This window comes from Natrix helvetica (genome assembly GCF_964273705.1).
Source record: "Natrix helvetica genome assembly, chromosome: 6".
In the NCBI taxonomy this organism is placed as follows: Eukaryota; Metazoa; Chordata; class Lepidosauria; order Squamata; family Natricidae; genus Natrix; species Natrix helvetica.
This window is the reverse complement of record NC_138553.1, coordinates 34735626-34751635: the sequence shown is the minus strand read 5'-3', so window position 1 is coordinate 34751635 and position 16010 is coordinate 34735626. Positions and strand designations below refer to the sequence as shown.

At 37.5% G+C, this 16010-nt stretch overlaps 2 protein-coding genes across 3 annotated transcripts in view; both read right to left on the bottom strand.

Moving 5' to 3' along the window:
* Nucleotides 1–851: 851 nt before the first annotated feature.
* ARL1 (ARF like GTPase 1) lies at nucleotides 852–8741 on the bottom strand. The gene is made up of 6 exons (XM_081956617.1): nucleotides 8517–8741; nucleotides 6209–6346; nucleotides 4832–4913; nucleotides 3901–4012; nucleotides 1538–1716; nucleotides 852–1145 (listed from the first exon to the last, which is right to left on the bottom strand). The coding sequence occupies exons 1-6, from the start codon at nucleotides 8518–8520 to the stop codon at nucleotides 1115–1117; spliced, it is 546 nt and encodes a 181-aa protein (XP_081812743.1). The 5' UTR covers nucleotides 8521–8741; the 3' UTR covers nucleotides 852–1114.
* A 1715-nt stretch (nucleotides 8742–10456) lies between these two features.
* The window catches only part of NUP205 (nucleoporin 205), a 58205-nt gene continuing 52651 nt past the window's right edge, over nucleotides 10457–16010 (bottom strand). For both annotated transcript variants that reach the window (XM_081956954.1, XM_081956953.1), the window contains exons 41-43: nucleotides 15879–16007; nucleotides 12134–12192; nucleotides 10457–10768 (exon numbers count right to left, since the gene is read on the bottom strand). In XM_081956954.1, the coding sequence (XP_081813080.1) occupies nucleotides 10616–10768; nucleotides 12134–12192; nucleotides 15879–16007 (341 nt within the window). In that variant the 3' untranslated portion in view covers nucleotides 10457–10615. The remainder of the gene's footprint in view (nucleotides 10769–12133; nucleotides 12193–15878; nucleotides 16008–16010) is intronic.

Sequence of the window (16010 nt, the reverse complement as noted above, 5' to 3'; positions counted from 1 at the left end):
AAGTCCCTGATCAATCCAAGAGAAGTTCTTCAAGCCGCCGCTAAAAAATCCAGCCATTAGGCTGATGAAGTTAGGGCGGCTCCAAAACGGAAGGATACAGAAAGAGAAAGTGTTTCCAACTGGTGAGGAATTTTTACCATTTTCTAAGAGACTGCCTATAAAAAACTTAAAAGTTAATTTAAATTTGAGAACAGAAGAAATAAGCGGTGGAATTAAGTTTTGAATGGTTTTGGACAGTGGGTTATCTTACTTTTTAAATGCTATATTCATGGATGGAATTTATGCAAGCCTTTTAAAATGAATGGATTAAGTTTTCTTCTATTTTGTTTGCTTTTATTATTCTTTGCAACTATGGACTAAAATTCTCCTTCATTACTGTGGGAGTTTTTTCCCTCTTCTCTAACTCACTCAAGAATTTGACTTTTTTAAAACTTGGAATATAAAAAAAGATACAAAAGGAAACAAAGAGAATTGTAACAACAGAGGGAAAAACACTGCTACTTGGAGGGTTGAGGTTTGTGTATTGGAAACAAAACACTTTTACTTTCCTAACTGATTATTCTGGCTTGGCACTTCAAGGTCTCACTGTTTGTATATATAAAAATTTTGGGCTTAATTGTGGTTGTAAGTCGAGGACTATCTGAATAAGGATCAAGGTAATTTTTGACTTACAAGTTTCCCTGAAGGAATAGGTGCAAGTATGTGGTGGTTTAAGCAATTTTTAAAAGCCCACATAAACTTTCATAGCTTCACCCAATATTTCTGACTTTTAGAAACAGGTTACATAAAAAGTGTGTCCTAATTTACCTTCAAATGGGAATACTTTATAGACAACTAGCATGAGACAAAAATGTAGACAGTTAAATATTTATTAGTGTTAAATAGTTTCAGACACTTAAAATAAAGATTTATTCCAATTTTTCTAGCCAATATTCAGTAAGGAGTATCATAAAAATTGATGTTATGTAACTTACACAAGATATGAAGTAAATATAGTATGCAAATTTTCAGAGCGATTGCACAGGAACACCATTTTTTCAAAAGATAATCTGTCAATCCTATTTACAGCATTGCATTTATTCACATAACCAATGAAGAAAGCTTCAAGTCTGTTTCACTGTCTGCTCTTCAAGGTCTCAACCAGCCTGAAAAAACAGGATTGTTTTGAAATTTAAAGATTTTAAACATTTTAAAAATAAAGTAATAAATTCATCTTTATGTACTCTGGGTTTCTATACTATGCACTAAGACTATGCAGAAATCCAAATTCAAAGACGGAAAAGTGATTTGGAATGTGCCGGTATGGAGGGAACATCTGTTAGTATCTTAAATGAAATGTGGCTTTTCCTATAAGTTTCTATATAAGCTCAATATGCTACTTCAGAGTTACTCAGTCTCTCTTTCTGTGATCATGGATTCAAATTAGACTGCTTCATGAGCACTGCCAACCCCCATGTGCTCTTAATTAGCTTTTCCTTTTTCTTGCACTATCCTATAATAAGTAATCTTCTAAGGGAATCAGAACAATACTACTTACCACTCCATAGCTTCATCAAGTCCAGTGCCTTTGGTTGCAGATGTTTTGAATATCTGCCATTTTCTGTCCTTTAGAGCTGGGAGTCCAAGTGCATTTGCCATTTCCGTAGGAGTCATGGCTTGTTCCATATCTTGTTTATTTGCAAATACCACTAAAATGGCTTTCTTTAATTCTTCTTCCTAAAAGAGCAGTCAATAGATTATATTAGATTTTCAATACAAAAGCATGCTTCCGTTATGGAGCAGCTTAATCACTGGGTCACAAGGACAGTTAAAGAACAAGTGGGGATGTCTAAATTCACAGGTTACTCAACCTGGCTTAGACTTAGTAAAATAATTAACATTTTCTTTTAATAAGACAGCAACATTGGACTGTCCCTCCTCTGTGTAATGCAGACTTATACTGAATCTGCGATATACCTTGAAAATTCCCAACATCTAAGACAAATTTCTTGTATTTTAACAATGAATGAAAAAATCCTGTCAATTTCATTTCTTTTTTGGCCCCCAAAGAATTAAGGTAGCACCCAACTGAATCTCAAGTGACTTAACCTAGACATTTATTTCAACACTGAATGATTTCCACAGAACTTTCTGAAGCTCATCATCTTATTTCTGCATGAGAAAGTAGCAGAGATAATATAATCAGGAAACAAATTTGTGAATAATACCCTGTCAGGCAATGAAATCTTACTACCCACTATTTAACAGAATGCTAGTACAGGTAGTCCTTGATTTATGACTACAATTGAGCCCAAAACTTTTGTTGCTCAGTGAGACAACTCAATTTTATGACTTCTTGCTACAGTTGTTACATGAATCACTGCAGTTGTCAAGTTAGTAACACAGTTGTTAAGTGAATCTGGCTTACCCATTGACTATGCTTATTAGAAGGTTGCAAAAAGTGATCACATGGCTCCAGTACACTGCAACCATCATAAATATGAATTGCTTGCTAAGTGTCTGAATTTTGATCACATGACATTGGGGATGCTATAAGGAAAGGGTTTCTTATCAGCCCTGCTATATCCCTGATTTGCAGTAATTCACAATTATATAAAGATTAAATTGAGCTCTTATTCGTCTCCCCTCCCACTCCCCTTACAATCTATAGCTGTTGAGGGGAGGGGAGGAAATTATCCCTGCTAGCCTCAGAAAACAGAAAATCACATTACCAAAATTTATATTTTTTCTCTTCTTTTGCATGATTCTAAATTGAATAATATTTATTAAATTTAATAGCCCAAACTCTGGGCAGTTTACAACATTTAAAAACAAGGAATAGAAAACACAAAAATAGTGCAAAATAAAAGAACAGAGATGACAGGAAAAACAAGCTCTGATAGGAACAAGGAAGAGGAAGTCAATCACCCTCATCAAAGTCCTGGATTTAGGGCCACATCTTCTGGACCCTTCAAAATACCAACAATTCCGGGGTTCCAAAGGAAGACATTGTTTAATCGATGGAACTAGATCGCACCAACCCTGCTAAATTGAACTAGCTGGGAAAATACTACAGAAGACAAGGAGTCCCTCAAGTAAACAGATCTCTGTTATGTAGGCTGTTACGGGTAGCACCCAACCCTTCGAATCACATCCAGAAGCAAATTGGCAACCAGTGTAGCTTGCAAAGCAGAGTTGCTACATAGGTGTACTGAAGCATGTCCATCACTGCCTGCGCCACTGCATTCTGGAACAGCTGAAACTTCTGTGTTGCCTTCACAGAAGACAACACAGAAGGCCTCCTTTTAGAGCACAGTGCAGTAGTTATGCAATGAAGTGACCAGGGCATGAGTAACTTAAGAGCAACTAAATCAATGTGCAACTGATGTACCAAATGAAGCAGGGCAAAGGTCTTCCTGTCCACAGCTACCACCTGCTCATCAAGCAGGAGTTCTGAGGACAGGAAGGCTCCTAAACTGTGTACTGCCATTGAATGGAGAAGTATGGTAGCACACAAAAGTCAAAATTGAAATATTCCCAGATATGGGTGGTCAAAACACTAACTGTCACTACCTCTTGATGGGACTGAATGGGAGATGGTACCTCCTAATCCTAACTCACAGACTGCAGGCATTATGACAGAACCTCAATAGCCTCAATTGGCTAGCCCAGAGTTGAAAGATATAATTGGGCATCATCAGTATACTGTTGATACTGAATCACTGATTAGCAGATATTAATATATATAAGTACAAAGCCTCCAAAAGAATAAACAAACTAAGCTCATCTAAAGGGTGAACTAGCAAAAAAGCTTTTTACTTGAAAATGAAAAAACAGGAATAGCATCAGGGTAAGACAACTTTTTATAATTATAAGCCTAATTTTAAATGCTGTATCCAGAGCCGTTTTATTACTTCATACCTCCAACATGGCAACGAGCTCAGATTTTGAAATTCCAATTCTGTCTCTATCACAACTGTCTACTACATAGATAACTGCATCAGTATTGGAATAGTAACATCGCCAATATGGTCTAGAAAAGAAAAGAAAAATGTAAATTGTATCTTACATTATTACAGTATCTTATATTACATTACATAGCTTTCAAGAGTGTTTCTTAGTTGTAAAATCAAAACTTTGTAAGTTTTGAGTTGATATAAAATCTTATAAAATATTTCCCCCCAGTATCCATCTACAATTGAACAACTAGCACCTTCAGTTCCTTCAAAAGGTACTTGAAATTTCAGATTGTTCTTTATAGATAAATGTATTTTACAGCCTGAAAATATTTTTCTTAACTGTAATGGCAAACTCTGTAGAAACTGATACAACTATTCACTGCTTAATCTCTGTGTGAAAGCCTAACCCAGGGGTCAGCAATTTGCAACTCCGGAGCTTCATGCGGCTCTTTCATCCCTCTGCTGCGGCTCCCTGTTGCTCGTCAGTGCCACAATTTTGAGAGGAGCTTCTGGGTTTTTTGGGGGGGAAGCACAGTGTGCCAGGATAAGACTCTATGGTAAGGGGCAGGTTTTCCAGTTGGCTTCACAGTCGATAGGGCTTTCTGTTATGACATGTAGAGAAAAAAGGATGCCGCGCTAGGAGGAGATTCTATAGTGAGGGACCCGAACTTCTGGTCAGCTCCAGAATTGAACGGGGGGCTTCCACTTAAAATCTTTGTGGCTCCCTGGGTTTTCTTTTCTGTGGGAAATGGGTCCAAATGGCTCTTTGAGTGTTTAAGGTTGATGATCCCTGGCCTAACCCAAAGAATTGTTTTCTGACATATAAAGACATTTTCTTGTAAAATATATGTGAAAATATCACAACATTCATTGTGGTTTCAGAACCATTTTACCTGATGCTAGTCTGTCCTCCTAAGTCCCAGACTTGAAACTTTAGATTCTTGTAGGTGACTGTTTCAACATTAAAACCAATTGCTAAAAGAGAAAACAAAATTTAACTAGCACATTAAAAACAATTTATATCCAAATGTATTTGTAGTTTGAATACAGTAAATATTGCATGATTGTTTTCTAATTTCCAAATAAATTTATTATTACTGAATAATATTCAGTACAAGTAATCAACATAACCATTTGTTTAGTGATATTTGAAGTTATATAAAATTGAAAAAGAAAGACTTATTACCCTTTTTCACTTATTACCATTGTAGCATCCCCATGGTCACATGGTGAAAATTGTGGTTTTGCGCTCAATTGTGGTTATAAGTCAAGGAATACCCATATTATTATACCCATATATACACACACATATATAGCCAAAATATCAACATGTCTTTGCTCACTGCATCTATATAACTCTTTCTAAAAGTGCCTTGGACTTTATTAGGGGAGGATGGACTCTGAAGAATCTTTAGACATCTGTAGGATAAAATCACTTGTATCTGGGTAAGTCCTAACCAGGTGAGCAAAACCACAAACTATCAATTATCTTGAATGATGCTGAACTTGTAAATCCTGAGGAAATAGATTTGATTTTGAGGTATCAACTCTATAATCCATAGACATGATTCTTTGCCATTAATGGTTGATGAAAGCCTTTGAAATGACAAGAAGCTGGACTAGGCAATTGTATCCTTATAGACACTGCTGTCCCCCTAAAGAGGCACTCTATGCCTTGTCCTTAAATAGTGAGGGTGATTGGTGGATGTGATTACCTCAGGAGTGAATTTTAAAAATTTTGTTGATTTTAATATGATTTTATATTGTTTTTAAACTTTTCTATTGTTCTGTTGCTTTATATCGTTTTAATTTTTTATAAGCAAGATGTATATAATTGAGACAGGAGACTATAAATGCAAATAATAAATATTGAGTAACCTACACCCTTCCCTATTTGGGCAGCATAGGAGAGAAGGGCTGTAGTTGCAGAAAAGCCATCCAATTCTAGGCAGATTCCCTTTTTAGGTTATAAGCTGAAAAGCAGCTGAATACGGCTGAAAAGCCAGTATTGGAAAATCCTGATTTTCTTATAGGAGGAAAAATGACCCTAAACATAGAGTATTTGTTCTGTTCAGATGTTATAAAATTTCCTTTAATAATATTTGTAATATTTAGTAAATTATTTACATTTTTTGTGCAATCCGTATGATAAAGGAAGGTGAAGTAGTCTTAGGATTTTAAGATACTTCAATTAATAAATATATAAGAGATAAGAATATTGCATTACATGCTATGAATCATATTTCATTTAGGAAAAAAAAAACACTTACTAGGAATGGTAGTTACGACTTCACCAACTTGTAACCTGTATAGAATTGTGGTCTTTCCTGCTCCATCTAATCCCAAAATTAAAATTCTCATCTCCCGTGTACCAAACAAACTGGAAAAGATTGTTGAAAAAAACCCACCTACAAAAAAAGAAAGTATTATTAGAAATATATTACAATATCAGACTGTTCCAAATTAATACTTTTAAAAGCTTTCCTGAGAAATACATTTTACTTCTAAGACAGCATCTGCTTATCTTAAAAAAAAATCTTGTTTCTGTCTTTTAATGAATGTCTTTTTTTAATAAATACACATATGCAATACAAAAGAAAGTCACAGCAATCTTAAAAGTTGGAATTTCTTCATTAATACATATCATTTTGTATTTTTGGGAATGCAATTTCCTAATTTCCAAACACCTTTCAATGAAAATTTTCACTTTTCAAATTAGTTTTATGGTTTCACAGCTATTCTTTTTTAAAATCTTCCCAACCTAGTTAGAATTCCCTGATGTTGTGAGATCCCAGTACTAACCAGGTCTGATCCTACTTGCTTCAAAGTTCAGAAAAGATCAAATAAATACTGCTAAACTTTCTGAAACTCTGCTGAGGGAGATAAACAGAAAAAACCTGAAGTTTACATCATTTATTAAGACCAATTCTATACTTCTTAAAGCAAGAGAAACAGGAAGAACTGATCTTGCAATTTTAAATTCCAAAGTTGTGGCAGGCACCCAGTTTACTAGTCTCTTTGAAATGTCTTAACATGGCAAGTCCAAGGATCTCTGAGGGTCCCGAAAGACCATCCTATAGGTCTGTGACATCAAAATTATTTGCCAGATATTTAAAGTGTTATTAAAACTTTCAATATCTGACATTAAACACTAATGTCAGATGATATTAAAACAATATCATTTTTCTCATTTTAAAATACAAGGCTTTTTCATGAAATATTTTTGTTAACACCTAACGGGATTGATACTATTATTTATACATGGTTCAATAAATGTTTCATGAATGCATCAGTTTTTAACTTTGCATATGATAAATAGCAACAAATGGAATACTGCATTCAGTTTTGGTCACCACGATGTAGAAAAGATGTGGAGACTCTAGAAAGAGTGCAGAGAAGAGCAACAAAGATGATTAGGGGACTGGAGACTAAAACATATGAAGAAGGGTTGCAGGAACTGGGTATGTCTAGTTTAATAGAAAGAAGGACTAGGGGAGACATGATAGCAGTGTTCCAATATCTCAGGGGTTGCCACAAAGAAGAGTCAAACTATTCTCCAAGGCACCTGAGGGCAGAACAAGAGGCAATGGGTGGAAACTAATCAAGGAGAGAAGCAACTTAGAACTGAGAAGAAATTTCCTGACAGTTAGAACAATTAATCAATGGAACAGTTTGCTTCCAGAAGTTGTGAATGCCCCAACACTGGAAGTCTTTAAGAAGATGTTGGATAGCCATCTGTCTAAAACAGTATAGGGTTTTGTGCCTAGGCAGGGGGTTAGACTAGAAGACCTCCAAGGTCCCTTCCAACTCTGCTATTGTATTGTAAACGTAGCCCACACAAACTAAAGCTACTTTGGAGTCCTCCATAATTTTAAAAATTGGGAAGCGGAATCCCGAGAGCAGAAAGTTGAAGAAACACTGTTCTAGAGGCAAGGAGTGGGGAATGGCTGTGGTGCCTCTAATCCCTTTAATTTTCGTCCAAACGTTTGTTTGCCATCCTCATCAAGACAGCTGAAATTTATAGCTCAGTGACGTATGGATATCCCCGCGGGTCGCACCCGACTTTCAGGTAAAGCTTGCGAATGGGAAATTGGACATCATGAGCCTGGACATGTTTACTGTCTGCCCTCCAACGGGTGATGACGAGGGCAAGGGCGTTTGAGGGCGAGGGAAGAGAAAAGGGAAGGGAAGCCGGTTCGAAGGCGTCGAAAGTTGTATCTCCTCAGTGTTGCTGCGGTCTAACTTTTCCCGCTCCCTCTTGAGGATCTGCGGGCTCTTCTCTCGCCTTTGACTCCGTGAAGGAAATTCCACCACACTGACCGAGACGCCGAGATTCCCCTCCAGGAAGCTCCTACGCGAGCGAATCCAACCGCTCCACAGCCCCAGGAATAGCCCAGAACCACAAGGGCGACTCGGAGGCCCCGAGGTTCACGCCATGAGGGGAAAAAAATCTTCACGGAACCGTTCCCCCACCCCCGGTCTCACGGAACCGTTCCCCCACCCCATTTTTCGGATGTCCTCCCGTTCGGGCCGCCACCTCCGCCCTCGCCCAAGCCCTGCCTTTCTCCCTTCCCTCACCCATGGCGGTAAAGGTTTCCCGGGCTGTTTGCCGCTCAGCGTCCCGGCAGTCCTCCCCCTCCTCCTCTGTTACGGCCGGCGGCGTTCACCCGGAAGTGGGCGAGAAGCAGGTTCCACGTCGGCTCCCACGTGCTTGAGTCCCGCGACGCGCAGCAGCTGCTCCACATGACGACGAATCCAAGAGCAGAATTTTCGACACGAACCGGCGCCGCCAACGACTGAGGAGCAAGCGACGAATCTGCTCGGTCAAAAGCGGAGCGACAGAACCTCTCTCGGCTTCCCCATTGGAGGAATTTGGCTGGTGGGCGGGGGGGATAGAGGCGGGGCTTATTCGAGTTCCGGGATCACGCGAAAGCGGTGATAGGGAGGAAGCAGCTGGCGGGGAGTTGCGGGAAGCGTTTTCTGTATTTATTAGAATTTGTCAAACAAAAACGAGAAGAATAAAAGGGAAAAAAATATGACAGAGACGATAGGCATGTTAGTGCAACCTATGCACGCCCCTTCTACTGACCACTTAAGTATGAAGTAAGGTCCACGGAAGTCAATTTGTGACTGAAACTGAAAATTTGTAGCTGAAACAACTGAATCGGGTAGGGCAGAGGTCTTCAAAGTTGGCAACTTTAAGACTTGTGGACTTCAACTCCCAGAGAATCCTGGGAGTTGAAGTCCACAAGTCTTAAAGTTGCCAAGTTTGGGACCCCTGAGGTAGGGCATTCCAGACAACTCTATTACAGAAATCATATTTTTTACAGTCAAGTTTATAACGATTTACATTGAGTGTAAAGCGGTTGTTCCCACACATATTGCAATTAAAACAGAAAAAGTCATTTACAGGTAAAGCATTACTATGTATAAATTTGTATGTAATACCTAGCTCTGACGGCAAGCAATGCAGTTCTAAGTTATTTAAACCGAGAATTTTGAGTTTCTGAGGAAAAGCATTGGCGGTATTTCTATGTTTTAGTTAGGAGTACTATGGTTGTGGGTCTGCAGTGTTGTAGATATTTATTGCTAACTCGATGTTTCATCCCGCATAATTTAAGAATGAAGCGCGATGGCGCAGCAGCATATCTAAGTGGAAAATCTCCAGGTACAACTATGAAAGAAATTGCAACAAGACTGCAGAATGTAATTATCCTGGGATTTTCCAACGTAATTTAATATTCATAGAATGACATGTTGGTTACATTTCACTTTTTCTAAAGGCAGTACTTAATGCTTTTAAGAAACAGCATTGTTAAAACAAATGCATTATAAAAGGAAACACTCTCCTTAGAAAATCTGGATTTTTATTCAGGCTACTTTTTATAGCCTCATATAATTTCAATTTGTTTTTGCAGCATGTAGAATGCTATAGGAGGAAACTATTTTCCCAACAATCCTTTAAATACAGATAGTCCTCGACTTACAACCACAATTAAGACAAAAATTTCTGTTGTTAAATGAGACATTTGTTAAATGAATTTTGCCCCATTTTCTTGACCTTTCTTGCCACAGTTGTTCAGTGAATCAATGCAGCTGTTAAGTTAGTAACAAGGTTAAGTGAATCTGGCTTCCCCATTGACTTTGCTTGTCAAAAAGTTGCAAAAGTGATGACATGACTCCAGGATACTGCAATAGTCATAAATATGAGCCACTTGCCAAGCATCTGAATTTTGATCACATGACCATGAAGATGCTGCCACAGTCAGTGTGAAAAACAGTCATAAGTCACTTTTTTCAGTGCTGTTGTAACTTCAGTCACTGAATGAACTGTTGTAGATTGAGGACTACAGTAACTGTAGACAAATTATTTTAAACACACATTATTTCACATGGGTTGCCAGAGTTAAAAAAAAAAAGAATCTGGTCAGAGTTTGCATTGCTATACTGATACCAGAATTTTTATTATTGTGAATTATACCCTTCCTTTTTTAAGTAATTGACTTTGTACACAAATGTGACTGTTTAAAAAAGTTTATTTTTTGATTTAGGTAATAATGAATGGCAGGAACACAGAAAAATTATTCATTCTTAATGAAACGTATTAAAATAATTTCACCATAATTTATAAAATGTTACTTGTACAAAAAACATCAATAATGAACAAACATTATTCTTCATCCTCTTGGTATTCTTAGCAGGCCACGGATACGTCTAACAAGTGCTTGAATAAAAGTATAGCGTGACCGCACCTTAGAATACAGTCCTTCTATATCTAGAAGTTTCTTCTGAAGGGATTCTCCAAAATTATTGGTTGCCTCTACCTGAAGCTAAAAAGAAACAACAACAAAACCAAGATAATCTTTATTTATTAAATCCTCCTTTAATGCACTGCTAATTTAAATTCAGTAGTCTATATAAGTGGGTCCTATTTGAAGCACACCCAACCTTGCTTTTTAAAATCTTAAAAATAAACATACAGATTTATGATTTAACATGTCCTTGTTAAAAAAGTAAAAGGAACTGAAAATCCAATTGTGATATTATAACATTGTCTGTAAGAATTGGAAGCCTATTACAATATTATTATTTTGAAGTTTTAAAATTTTGATTGGAAAGAGAAAGATGATAAAGGGATGCCCCCAAGAAACTTAAATATCCCTAAATTTCTGTTGTCAAGTATATGAAAAATGATAAATACAAATAACATACATACAAATTACTCAAGTTTATGAAAAAAAAACTAAATCTTCAGAACTAATTACAAGCATTATATTATTTTATTTTAAAGCTCATAAGCTTTTACTTTTATAATAAGGTAAAATTTGCAAAGAAAAAAACAAGGCAAGGTATGCTTTCTTTTTGTTGGTTTACATTTTGTTAATTAATTGAAAACAAATGAAAAGAAGAATTCCGATATTTGCTTTTGCTTTTCTTTAAAATTAATATTATAATAGAAAAATGTAAAGGAGAAGAGATGAAAAAAAGCAAATACTGTTGGATAATTTCTTTTATTACAGAGCCAGTTTGGAGTAGTGGTTAAACTGGGAGACTGTAAATTTAGTTGGGTAACCGTGGTCCCCCTCTCTCAGTTCTATGAAGGTGGCAGTGGCAAACCATTTCCAAAAAACTTGTCAAGAAAACTGCCTGGACTACTCCAAGCAGTCACTATATGTCAAAAACCGACTCAAAGAGACTAACCCTCCCACAATCCTTTATTACTAATATCATTCATAATCCACAAGTATGGTTCTAGAACAGTGGTGGGTCCCAGCGTTGCCCACATGGATGCGCGCCACACGCATGCATCGTACCTGCCAGTGATACCTCCGCAAGCCTCTGCGACACTCCAGCCAGGCTGGTGCGCGGAAGTGCTGAAGGCTTTAAAGGACAGGTAAGGAGTTCATGCGGGCAGGTGGGCCCTCTGAAGCACTGTACCGAAACGGTACCCAGTGCTCCGGGCAGGCTCTGGTACGCCCGTACCGGGATGTACCACCTACAACCCACCACTGTTCTAGAAGCAATATTTAGCAAGCTGGGTTGTTGTACATTTGACCATTCAGAATGAATAATTTCAAAGTTAAGTAGTAGTGAGCTATTCAAAACTTTTATTTTCAAGGATCAATAATCACAATAAAAGTTACGTAGAGAATCAAGCCCACTATTTATAAAGAAAAACCTTTGAAAGATCCTACCTGATCTATATCAAGTTGGCTTATTCTGCTCGATCCACTTGTTACATCAAAGTTCGTTTCTGAATTAAAGGAATGTTGGAATTAAAAATTACCATAGTTATGTCCAAAGCAAGCTTTAAAAATGTAGTTATTTAAGAGTTTCATAATATCTATACATGGAATGAAAAATTAAATATTTTATCAATTGATACCTTTGTTCTAGTACATATAATAGGCAGAGAAAATCTGAGATCCTTATACCAACTGCGTCCCCTAAAGGAGCCAACTCCATTCAGATGTTTTGGAGCAGGGGTCCCCAACCTTTCGGACCTCAGGGACCACTAAATTCATAATTTTAAATTCTGTGGACCACTAATATAACCTGCCTAATGACCGGCTGGATGGGCATGGTTAGGTGGGCATGTGACTGGGTGGGCATGGCCAACTCAATGTCACTCACATCAAGGGGTGCCTCGCCAGCCTCTACATACCCCTCCCCTCCCACCTGTCCATTTGGCTCCTTAGGACCCCAACAGGAAACAGTTGTTTGAGCTAAACAGCCACCATGAGAAAGAGTTGGCAAAACAGTTGACTCAGTTCAAATTGGATCTGACCAAGAAGGAGGCTCAGAAGCACCTCACTGAGGACTACGAGCATAGGCTTTCCAAGCAGAGGGAAGACCTGCGGGAGTGCAAGGCCAGGTACTGGTGCCTGGAGGCTCAGTGGGCTGAGATGGTCAGCCAGTTCCAGGCCAATATGCAGTCCTACTACAACAAAGCCCTCCAGCTTTTTGCCACCAGCGGCACTTTCCTCCAGCCTTCGCCCAAAGCCAGGAGGCTGAAGCAGACCCCAAGTCAAAATTCCCCCCCCCACACCTGCACAAAAAAGACCCTGAAGGGAGAGACTCTCTGCAGCAACACAAACATTCATTGCACATATACGGCCCAGGAGCCATAGTTTGAGGACCTCTGATTTAGTGCAATATAAAAAATGCAAATATTTTTTCTGCGGACCACCAAAATTTTCTCATGGACCACCAGTAGTCTATGGACCACAAGTTGGTGACCGCTGTTTTGGAGGACTTTTAACCTTAGAGAAGTGGTGGGACAGCAATTACAGAACAGTGTAGCTGAAAAGAATTGTCTGAATCCCTTTCAGAGAAGAGAAGAGAAGAGAAGAGAAGAGAAGAGAAGAGAAGAGAAAAGATTCTTTATTGGTCAAGTGTGATTGGACACATAATTTGTCTCCGCTGCATAAGCTCTCAGTGTACCTATAAAAAACAATGTGATAAATTGTAAGATAGGAGAAGGTAATAGGAAAGATGAGAAGGATAAGAGCAATGCAGCCCAACTACATGGGTAAATATTCTTAGGCATAAGACAGTGCTGCGGGAATTAGGTGTTTAGCAGAGTGATGGCAGGGCAAAAACTCTTTGTATCAAGCTGCTTTCGCATGCAATGCCCTCTAGTGGCATCCTGAGGGGAGGAACTGAAACACTTTATATCCAGAATGTGAGGGGTCTGTAGATATTTTCTCAGCCCTCTTTCTGGCTCGTAATAATTATGATAATTACAATTATAATATGAATTATAATTATAAAAATTATAAATTATAATTATAAAAGGAATGATATATGATATAAGGATATTTTAACAGAAAGGGGGGAATTAAAACAAAAACAAAAATTAGAAAAACAAGGGATTGATATAGGATGGTTTTCACAATTGCAAATACAAGCAAGATATGAAAAATATAAAAGGGAATACGGTTTTAACTTAGGGACTTCGGAGCTGGGTAAGATATTTATGGGAACAGAAGAAAAAATAATTAAGAAACTATACAGCTACCTATGAAGAACTAGCTTAGAAGAAGTGGTTAAAGATACGATGTTAACCTGGGCAAAGAATTTTGGCCACACGATTGAGCTAGAAAAGTGGCAACAACTATGGGAAAGAAACTATAAATTAACCATGTCAATGGCCTATGAAGAAAACTTATAAAAAATGTTCTATAGATGGCACATGACACCTGGAAAATTAGCAAAGATGTCTAAAGACAAATCAGCGAATTGTTGGAAATGTCAACAAGCAATAGGCTCATACTATCACATGTGGTGGACATGTGCAAAAGCAAGGGAATATTGGACTAAGATAAGAAGATAGTTAAAGAAAATGTTACAACAAGAAATAGAATTTAGACCAGAGTTATTCTTATTAGGTATTATCCCAGAGAAATTCAAAAAAGAGGATATGTATTTGATAATACATGTAACTACAGCAGCAAGAATTGTATTTGCCCAAAATTGGAAATCAAATAAGCTACCAATAGATGAAGAGATAATAAAAAAAGATATTAGATTGTGCAGAGATGAATAGGTTGACAATGAAAATAAAGGATAAAGAGGAATCGGAGTACTTCAAGACATGGGGAAGATTCTATGATTGGCTAGAGAAAGGAAACTAGAAAAGAAAATAGGGAGAAATTATAGAACCTAGACAAGGCACTGTTAAATGGAAAGGGGGGGGGAAAGAAGGGGAAAACAGAAAAGAAAATATTTAATATTTAAGTATACAGCCAAAAGCGAGATATAAAGGGGAGGAAAATATAGATAGGATAGATTAACGAAGGTAAGGGAATAAGAAATGATATCAATTATATTTGGGTATGCGGAAATACCATCCCAAGAAAATATAAACTGAGGCCAGAAAGAGACACCTACAATAATAGAAAAGAAAGAGAGAAAGGAGGAGAACATGAAAGGAAGATGGGGGAAAGAAGAAAGAGGCAAGGAGAGGAGGATGGAAGGGAGAGGAAGAGAAGGAGAGAGGGTAGGAAGGGGAAGAGGAGGAGCAGGAGAAAGGCAAGGGAAGAAGGAAGGGGAAGGAAAGGAAGAAGGAAGAAAGTAGAGAAGGGAGGGAGAGAAGAAAGGGAAAAAGAGGTGGTGTTACAACAGGAAGAAGGGATGGTAAATAAAACAACCCAAATTGTATATTATAACCTATTAAATGAAATAATAAATGTATAAGAATGATAAATGTATAGAATAACAACAATGTGAATGTATACTTAAAATGCTATGTAAGAGAATACAAAATTTAAAAAATTCTCAAACCAAAAAAAGTAATGATAATAATAATTACAATAATCAGATAAGACATCATTTTACATGTAGATCATTGTAAGATGATTTGGATAGAGGGAGTATGATCCTCTTGATCTTCTGAACATCTTGAGGGCCTTTTATACCACTGGTCATGCTATTCTACTGAACAGTGTAGGTTGTGGGTGCCATAGGGGTCAGCCATCTCCTCTTTACTTTTCAATCTCTACATGCATCTACTGAGGAGGTCATCTATCAACACAGTATGAGGTACCATGTTGATGATACCCAACAATACATCTTAAGCTAATAAGGAATTTTAAATGAAAGTTATATCCCAGTGCCTGGAGGCTTCCTTATGAGAACAAGATCGCATTCTGGAAGTTCTGGATTCATGTTTCCTACTGGAGGAATAAGTGGAAATCCTTACCGAAGGGCAAGTTACAACTCCTATTTCAATTACAACCGTCCCTGGAATGGGAGTCTTTATAAGTATGATTCATGCATATAATTAATCACAAAATGTTTAAATGTTTTAGTTTTGTTGTAGTAGAATCCATTAAAACTTCTCCAACCCTAATTGATTATAAACAGTTACACAATCAGCTGATTAAACTTCAAGGGATAATATAATGTAGGAATTTAAATAAATTTAAGGAAAATTACCTTGTAATCTTCTGCTCCTTGACTGAGTCCTGGGAGCCAAAAGAGAAGCTTGGGAATCTGCAGGTGTACAATGTAGTAGATAGTGTTCAAGATGCCGCCAAAGAATAAAAAGACAGGTTTCTATAATATCTG